The 9,961-nt window shown below is 38.9% G+C and overlaps 1 protein-coding gene across 5 annotated transcripts in view; it reads left to right on the plus strand.

Annotated features, from left to right (window-relative positions):
* arhgef28a (Rho guanine nucleotide exchange factor (GEF) 28a) overlaps positions 1 to 5,727 on the plus strand; it is a 54,036-nt gene extending 48,309 nt beyond the window's left edge. For all 5 annotated transcript variants that reach the window (XM_080866211.1, XM_080866214.1, XM_080866213.1 and 2 more), the window contains one exon: positions 2,959 to 5,727. In XM_080866211.1, the coding sequence (XP_080722337.1) occupies positions 2,959 to 3,110 (152 nt within the window). In that variant the 3' untranslated portion in view covers positions 3,111 to 5,727. The remainder of the gene's footprint in view (positions 1 to 2,958) is intronic.
* Positions 5,728 to 9,961: the final 4,234 nt, after the last annotated feature.

Consider the following 9,961-nt stretch of genomic DNA (forward strand, 5'->3'; position numbering starts at 1 on the left):
CACACTTAGAAAACAGTGGACATAACACAATACAAATAATAATGCAACACATAACTTAGGAATGTTTTTTTTTCTTGCAAAGGTGCAAACTTAATAAAACCTCCCTTCATCAAGACATTTTACTGCTTCCTTTATAACACTGGTTGTGTACAATTTATTTGTGGAAAGGTGTCCAAGTGTTGTGTATCATTAAAAATTCCTTGGCATTCAATAAAAAAGCTTCTTTGTACACTGTGAGCCTATATAACACAACGATCACGGCACATTATTCATTCATCATTAGTTCCCTAATAAACGGTATCGTTTTTTTGACACCAGCGTGTTGTTGTCAGTCCAAGTGCTCACAAAACTAAAAGACTGAAATAAAAAGAATGAATTGAGTTGTCTCTGCTTAAGGCCAGCAGCTCCAGGCTGGTTAGATTTAACTAGCTTAACGCAGCCACTTCTTCAATCAAACCCATCGAGCCCATCTACAGAGAGCCCGTTCACTTCCTTTTATTTCATTGTGCTGAAGCCAGCTAAAGTTAATCTGAGCCCTAATTCTGTTTAAGTTTGCTTTTATTTATTGTCAGAATTTAAATGAAAAAGTAACATTCTATTGTTTTTGTTTTTTTGCTCGTTTTTTATACATAGAACATGATATCCCCTACAGAAAGCTAGAAATCTGTAAGTGCTTCAGTCACACGGGGAAAACAGTAGTTGGAGACATATATTTAAAGCAACTGCAACAATACGGCAATAGAACAACAAGCTATGCTTGATGGAGTCAGTCTGCAGTTAGTCTGCTATGAGTGTGCAACCGAATTGGGTCAGGTTGGCAATTAAATGAAATCTCTTTGTGATAATATGTCGATTATGTGTGAACAATTTCTTGAAAACTGCAGTTTATCTGTTGTCTTCTGCACAAAAAATCATATTAACAACTGGTCACTTTGAGGTTACTTTATTTGTATTTGTAGGTAGATTTGATCTGCAGACGTCAGTCATCCATCCTCACATGCACACTCTTAATACAACAGACAACCGAAAAGCATTCAGCAAAATTCAGAGTCCAACCAGAACCTCGTAGATTTCAATCAGGAATTCAGAATTGCCTCCACCAATAACGACGTATTTGCTGCAGGACATTGATTAAACTGTAAAATCAGACATACTTGATTTTATATACGAATGTAACCAGAATACAACCTGTTAGTAATCAAGTCAAGTCCACTATTGTGTTGGCAGTCTGCCTGCATTTATGATTTGAACGGCAACCTTCAGCAACCTGTCTGCAGTCAGTCTGAGTTGGATGGTGATTGTTTGGGATGCAAGTACCCGCAATCAGTTTCTGAAAGCAACAAAGTTCGTTGCAATTCTCAGTCAACCATCGACTTTTCGTAGACACAAGGAGGTCAGCGTGCTGTTTTTACTCTAGTGTGACTGAGCCATAATTGGTCAATAAAGGATTTATTACAGCACATACTCTCTTGGTCGTGGCTGCTTCCAAACAATAATTATGCCAGACATTGGGAGCATCGTTAAATTAAAAATAAAACGGTGACAATCACCGGGTGGCTGGTGTTAGAAAATCATTGCTGATTTGAATTTGATCAGGAACTTGGGAGAGTGCGAGCTCTTCCCTGATTGTAAATCATCTGGTTAAACTGTCAGCACCAATTTTGCATTTGGTTTATGTATGCAAATCAAAAAAATACATACACTTCAAAAATAGATTCATCTCTTGTGCTGCATTTTATTTCATGCTGTGAACTAAAATGCGATGCTAAGTTGTTAAAGTGGATACTTCTCTTTTGTACACTACTTTCTGCAGAGCGAGCACTTGTTTCTGTAGTGTTTGATTTTTGACGAGTCAAACATCAGGAATTTTGGGCTTTCTGACCATTACGAGTACACCAACTCTTAAAGTACTTCATGTATCCATAGTTGATAATGTGAACACACTTCTGCACTCAAAATAGTGAGTTTAAGTATGACACACAGCAGTAGTGTAGTATTTACCTTTCACTGCTGTAGACAGAAAATAAAACAACCCTGTGCCACGCTTTAACAGCCTTGTGTTTATTGCAATTTAAATATTTAACAGCATGCATGTCACATTATCACTCAATCTTAATATTTCATGGATGAAACTCAAAGAAAGAGATTTGGTATTTTTATCTTTATATCTCATCTAGTGGAGGCCTGGCCTGTGTGTTGGCTAACAGAGCTACTCTGACAGACTCTTATATAATTAATCAAACAGACACTTTCCTACAGGGACACAATGAGGCAATTTATAGTTCACGCCATCTGTTACCATGACAGCACACCTGCCCTAATGCTAGACAGCACATGGAGGGAAAAAAAGAATGCAAGCGTAGCAGAGACAAGTGATAGTTACCACCTACAAAAGCATAGCCTCTTTAAGAGCTAATTGCATCTGAATAATAATGATACTAATCCTTGAAAAAGATTATGAGAACAGCAACTACAGGCTGGTCAGGGTTATAGTATTTTGCTGTGAGAGTACTTCAGCATAACCATATGCTTGCCAACTCGTAGGTGTTAGCAGTTTCATTTGTCATTTCTGGTCCCTTGTCTCCTCCTCTCTTTTTGTCCGCCATCGCTTGCGAGGAGGCTGATGTCATCGAAGCCTGACAATTGATCGTGTTGAGAAAGCTGCTGATAAAAGTGACACGCCTGAGCTGAGGGGGTGTGATGCATAGCTTGAAATTCTCTTCTTTCCCCATTTTCAGACACGGTGCAGGAGGGAGCAGCAGGCTCAGCAGCGCCTAGTCTGTATGCTGTTAGTGATTACATAAGTGGGCTAAGCAATTAGACCGAGCTCATTAAACACGTGGCTACGTGTCCCATACTGTCGGATACTTGATCAGTGGTGAATAAATAATGTCTCATTGTTCAATTTCAGTAATTGTATTTCTCCTACAAATGGTGTGTTTTTTTGTGCCCACTCAGATCACAGCTACAATGGGGAGACCTGGTCACTAACAGCAAGTGGAACTGACCCGTATCCGGTGCGCCGGCATCCCGGTGACCCTCAGCTGGTTTCCCTGGAGACCGACAGTGGAGGGGAGGAGGGCAGGGAGGAAACTATTGTGTACCTATGAACGTTGGTGCATTTCAAACTCTAAAAAAACACCCGGTGAAAGACATTCACGATCAGCATCAGTACTGGACTGTGCCGCCTTAAGAAAGCATTTCTGTTTTTTTACATTTGTTTTTCGGCATGCTTGTTTTCTACCATTGAAAGGTTATTTTGGTCTTTTTTTGTAAACAGTTTCTGGCAACATTGAGAGAGAAACAGACTCTGTCTCACTTGTCATGCACCTTAGCTCAAAACACCACTGAGTGTTCAGTGTTCCTTGTTTTCTGTCTTCTTCTTCTGTGTCTGTGTGTCTGTGTATATATCTGGCCATATATTGACTGTCAAATCCCCTGCAGCCTTTTTCCCCTTCTCTGCTTTTTACCGTCTCTCCCTTTTCTCAGGTCCTGCATATCTCACCCCTCCAGCGCTATATTTATTATTGTTCCCACTGAGTGAGAGAAAAGCATATACTCCATATCAGTGAAACATCAGCCTGGATCTCTCAGGTGGGCGATTGTTTTCCCTTGGAGTAAACTGTCCCTGTTTCATTCATCAGACAGGTCCTGTTTATTTACCAGCTAAAGAGCAATGGGGAGCACAGATCATTAGAAATGAGAGATGAGAGCCGACAACATCAGTCCCACGTTTTGCAGTCTTGCCGTCTCATTTATTTCCTTTTATCTGAAGCATGTTTTTCTTGTTTAAAAAATAAGCCCAGTTATGGTCTTAGTGGGGATGTTGCAGCTGGGCTAATCTGTCAGTTTTATCAGGGAGTAGAAATGAGAAATAAGCTTTCGAGCACTTGAGTATTATTTCCTGCAATACACAAAAGCACACTCGCTCAAACCGCCTTAAGTCCTGAAGTCAAAATTTAGCCTGGCTCTTTGGATTGTCCAACTGTCCATCAGAAATGAAATGTCCTAAAAGCTGTTGGATATATTTCCATAACATTTTCTAAAGACATTTGTGATCCTGCTTGACACTTGGCTGGAACGTCTTGACATATATTGATGGGATTGTCATGACCTTTGGTACAAACGTTAATGATCTCCACAGGAAAAAATGTCACCGTAATTGAGCCTTTAGCATTTCGTCTAGTGTCATGTTCAGGTCAAACATTTAAAAGTGGCAACAGACTTCAGCACCCGCTGTCACACCCATCACATCATCTAACTGGGGAGAGGAACCACTCACTAATGGCTCAGTCACACTAGAGTAAAGAAACTGCTCTGGTAAAAATAAAATTGCATCCTACTTGTGACTAAAGTGATAATTGGATTGATTTCTTTCCTTTTTTTTGTGTGCATTCAGCGACTAATTGGAAGTAGTTAGCTTGACCAACTGGTGCAACACCTTCAACCTCTGGGTGACGACTTTTTATTGCAAGAAGATTGCACAGGTCACCTGGTAAGGCATACCTGTCTCCAAACAGTCACAAGCTTGGATTGAAATCAAGGGTTTGTCAAGGGTTGCAAATAACTGGCACCTAATTTATAAACACAGACAAGTTGCCAACAAATTGGAATCAGTCCGAGTCAGTCTGTGCCAATAAGTGAAATTCGTCTTGTCTTTTGCAATATGTACTCGAACTGGTTGCCAACTGGTTGTAGTCTAGTTATATGTCTACATAAAAGCAAGGTTGATTTTAAGTGCCTGTGTCCTTTTCAGTGAAATTGCTGTCATGTAGTAACTACTACATTCCTGTTTTAAATCTATGGCTGCACTCTGAATGTAAGTAGCTAATGTTCATTGCACATATTCGAATAATTTCAGTCACGCAACTATGTCCGACCACAGTTATTCCTTGCCTGATTAGTGCATTGTAATGGGGAAAGTGCTTACTGCTTTTTAGTCCAGATTTAGTACCAGTGGCAGGAAGAACTGCATAGTTACAGTGATATTTTTTGGCAGCAAGCCTAAACACTGTCATTTCATAGCCATTACAATGTGCTTCTTTCATAAAAACAAATGTCCCTTTAATTTTGCAAATGCTACAGTTTTGAACAGTTCCTGTAAACAAAATGACCTAACGGGTCTCTCTTTGTACTTAGTGCTGATTTAGTAATATTAGTGTGCTAAGACCCTAAACTAAGACTGAGGAACCATTGAACTACAGTGCTTAAAGCTCAGCATCATAAATATGTTTGCTCAGTTTAGCTGTCTTTCTTTGCTTGCTTCATAGGGTGAAAAATGTCCTAATATAAATATCCTCCCAAGTGCCCAGAACAATAAGAAGTTGCCTTATTGATGCTCTTGTGCTCTGTGCTGAACTATTACAATGCAGCTAGCATTTACATATTGCTTCTCCTGACGATTTTTTATTTTTTTTGTATCAAATGTGCCAATGCTTTAGGTGTCTCCTAGTGTTTGTACAGGCACTATAACGTGAATCTTGTTTGATTTCTGTTGTAGTGTAATCAGACCACAAGGCAGTGGAGTATTTTGAAGTTTTGACTTAATACCATGTACATAACTTATGTGCTTTTATTTATTTATTAAAAAAAGTCATGTTTTACTGTGCGGTGTGAAGGGTTCTATTGCACAAAGACGTGAACGTGTGTAACCAGGTCTATTTTCTTGTTTTGAGCTCATGTGTTGTACATTCTTGACTTTACTGATAAAATTGCATTTAAAAAGAATTTCCCGCGGTGCTTTGTTTTTCTTGAGGTTTGTTTGATGGGGCTACATGATGGGGTTTATTACACTGAAACAGCAAAATAGCTGAATCATAAACAGAGAGCTCAGCATAGGTGACAATAACACTTCAGTTTTTATGTCCTTGGTCTCCTTGTGCAGTGTCTCCAACAGTGTAAACAGATGTGTGATTGAGCTTCCCGTTCAGCTGCCAGCAGTGACAGGTGGCAGACCAGGTGCGTGAAAGTCAATGATTTCCTATGTGAGCGCACTGCTGAATTGCAATCATAAAATCCGCTCCAGTATCAGATGAATGCAATATGTTGTTTTGCAACAAACCATACGTTTCTTGGGCATTTCATTATTTGCTATTTTCAAATACGGATTCCTGCGAACCAAAATTGATCTTTTCACGAGAGGCCAAAAACAAAAACAGAGCTTCCAGGTTTTTTTCCTGACAATAAAAGTAATGTATTTCATGTGCTCCACCTGTGTCTCTGCGTCTGTCGCGGTTTAAGAAGAGCAGATGTCTGTGATAGCAACAGGGTCCCAGCTCTGCCCCCAATTTGCATCTTATTATTTCACAGACTATTGCATATTTTGTAAACGCCCACTTCATTCCATGTCAGCTGCACGCCCCGGTCTTTTTTCTGGCTTAGTACATTTTGCATTTAATAAGTATGATTTTTTTGTTTGTTTGTTTAAAGACCTGCAGTGTAATTCATCACTTTTTGGACTCAGAGTTAGGGTTGCATGTGGTAGCCTAGGTGATCAAACTGGGCTTAGTAAAAGAATTATTAATATTATGATTAATATTATTAAGATTTTTACAACTATTATGATTATTACTAGCAGTGCTGTATTAGCAGTGATAGCTGTGACTGCACAGTGGTAGCTGTACATGGTGTAAAAAGTAACAGCTGTATAAAAATATCTGTATTTAAAAATGACAAAGGAGGAGTAATGATATACAAATGATGAATTAAGCGCCCACTAATACTTTATTAATGCTTAATAGCATAAAAGTATTATAAAGTGTCACCTTTTCAACATATTGCTGCAGGACAGACACTTTAGCTGTCACATTATATTAATAATAAGAGCTTTTAATTGGAAATGTAGAAATTTGGAAATCAGTACTTGACCTTAAAGGAATAAACAGCCATTACCTGTGGCCTGTACGCTGATCATGGTGTTTTGGACATAGCTAGCAAAGATTCCCCTCTGTCTGCCATCTTCTATGATTATCTTTAACCCTCTATTAATGGTGTAGAACCATTATTAAAATTCTTAAAATTGAACCCCTGCAGTGAGTGTTAAATATAAATGCGTGTATATGAATGTGCAAATGTGACGTTGGATTTATGTGCATAAATATGGCGTACATTCATGACCCTTTCCTCGATCGTGCAGTTTTTATGTGTAAATGCACAGAAAGGAGTTAAGGAGCAAACATGCATACTGCACATACTTCACAATCATTATGGCAATGATATATAGAGTCTATATATATATATATATTTAAGTATATTTAGCAGAAAGTAATTTTTCTGCTAGTAATGTCATTGATCATAGAGCTTGATTGTTTATTTTTTCCTTTGTGTGTGAATATATATATACTTCAGTCCTATAAAACACTAAATGTTTTAAGACCAAAACAGTTCTGACATTCTGAATACTCTGATCTGCGCTCTTATAAACCCTCGAGGCCTTTCAGGTCATCTGGGAACTGCTTCTCCTTCAACTTTTGAAATAAAATATAGTGATGACGCCTTTAGCTTCTCTGTGGTACAGATCTGAAACAAGCTGCTGAGAGATCTGAGCTTTTTCAAATGTTAACTGCTGCAAATTTGATGGTTTTCTATTTACCACTGCTTTAAATTAGGGGCTACTTTGACACTGAGACTGTACGATAACTTTGTGCCTTTTGGGTAAAACACTATTAGCATTTTTTTAAAAATCATTTAAAAAGAATTCATTTTAGTCAGACCTTATCAAGGATCCATTGTATGTATTACCTTTGCTTTAAAATTGAGATTACGCCCATTTCCCTCAGGCCTTCTGGAGCTTTCAGTGGAATAGGGTGTACCTTACCTCATCAGTTTTGAAGGAAAACCAAACAGCTGTTTGAAAAGGAATCTTTTGTGTTTTTGTCTAGGACAAAGGTGTGGGAAGAGAAAGAAACAGCCTTTTATGATATTGCAAGCTTTTGTATGCATGTCATAGAGGTGCCTGTGTGTGTGCGTGTATATGTGACAGGTGTCATTGTTCGCACAGCCACATGTGTTTTTACTGTTATATAAACAAGCACTAGAATACAGTGCTTAAGAGCTTTAGTTAAAAAGGACCTTACAGACAGGGTCAGTTCACTTCAACAGACCTGGTTTGTTGGTCGTCTTTGTTCTTTGTTACACATTCTGAGCAATTTTTGTGCTGTTGTTCTGAGCTATTTCCTTTGATTTTATTGGGCTATATCTGTCTATCTACATTTGGGAAACATGGGTTGGGGTAAATGTGTATATTATAAGGGTTAAATAGGCAGGTGCATGAGTTAGGGGGTGTGTTGGTGTAAAGGTTTGAAGTAAGAGGCAGTGAATAAGTTCGGGGGTGGCGTTGTAAGTTTTAAGAGAAATGATGGCCTTGTGGAGCTAACTCATATTCTCCTTCATTTCTTCCCGTTAACGCCTTGTGTGAACTCCACCTTTTTATTGTTTTACCTCTTCTCTTTCATTCTTCTTGATGTTAATTTTCCTCCTGCTCTTCTGCTTTATTTTTCTCCTGTTCCGTTTGAACTTTTGGCTCCTTTAAACTAGATGCAAGTGAAGGGTGGTATCATTTATCTTCTTCTAAGCTCCACTAAGGTGTGAGGCAGACTGCCCAATTTTTTACATGCTTATAAATAATTGTCAAGCTCTTCAGGTGGTCCTTTCCATAATGATTTGAAGTCCTGTGAAAACTATGAATACACTGAAATCATCTGCACTGTTGTAGATTTCAACATGGATCAGGAATTCGGAATGTTTCCAGCACGTTGTTCAATGTACATCAAAAAGAGTTAAACGGTTCTGAACTATTAGAAAAGTAACTGAGTGTAAAGTTGTGTTTTCGCCCTTAAACTTGCCACAGAAATTCCCGGCTCAGCGAGGTCAAAAACTGGAATGTTCTTGCTGTGATGTGGCCATGCAGAGGATCTACGGTGTGGTGCATGTTTGGAACTGCGGAATCGGAAGGCGCTTGACAGAGAAATACGCTCTAACTCGAGCTATAGCAGTAGGATGTCAATCAACCATCTAGATTTTTCCAGTTCAGCTGAAAGTTCCCCGATATCATCACAAACACTTTTCATTTGCGGCTACCTGAGGAGTGGAGCAAAAAGTGTCATAATTTAAAGCATAAACACACTCGAGCTGAAAGTAATAGCTCTTTAGCATTTCATCCGTTTAGCTTTTCTTTGTCTGGGATCAATAATTAAAGCTTGTTCCTTATTACGGCACGAGGCTTCTGTCCCTTCTTCCCTAGTTGTTTTTTAATGACCTCTGTGGAAGGTGACCAATAACACCGACGGAAAAACCGATAAAGGGGAAACATATTATCGCTGAGTCATCTGGCAGGTCGAACCACACGTTGCTACAGGCTCTCCCAAGAGGAGGTGTAATGATTTCTGTAGGCACACAGAATAAACCTGCTCAGTCCAAATATAAATAACAGCTATTAAAGCTTATCCCAGTGAGTGATGCTTTTATGAGAAACCTGCACAATATACAACACATATACAGGTTATTAGATTTCTCTTAGGGGTGAATTATAGTTACAGGATAGACTCAGTATATATACAGACTGTTCAAAACCATACCCAGAGAGGGAAATCTACAGCTATAATGACCATAACAACGTGATTCATGTTTGTTTGACTTTCAGTACTTTTCAGTGTTTTCTGCTCTCTCTTTTTTACTGTATTTGGTGCAAGCAAACATTTCCGTTCAGATTTGCTTATGACACGCCTTTGCAGCATTTGCAAAAAGTTGCTTCTTTTGAAGAGACATTTTTAACTGACACATCCTCTGATCTTTATGTCTGACCCCCGTTTTAATTGGTCTCACTCATCACGTCCCTTTAAAATCATGATCATCTCCTCCAGCTGTGTCAAAGCCAAGTGTGATGCTGTTTAATCCAAAATAAGTGCTAATTACAACACTTACACACTGTGCAGCTTCAGTGTCATTGCCACGGGTCTGAGCT

Source organism: Rhamphochromis sp. 'chilingali', assembly GCF_963969265.1.
Source record: "Rhamphochromis sp. 'chilingali' genome assembly, chromosome: 2".
Classification (NCBI taxonomy): Eukaryota; Metazoa; Chordata; class Actinopteri; order Cichliformes; family Cichlidae; genus Rhamphochromis; species Rhamphochromis sp. 'chilingali'.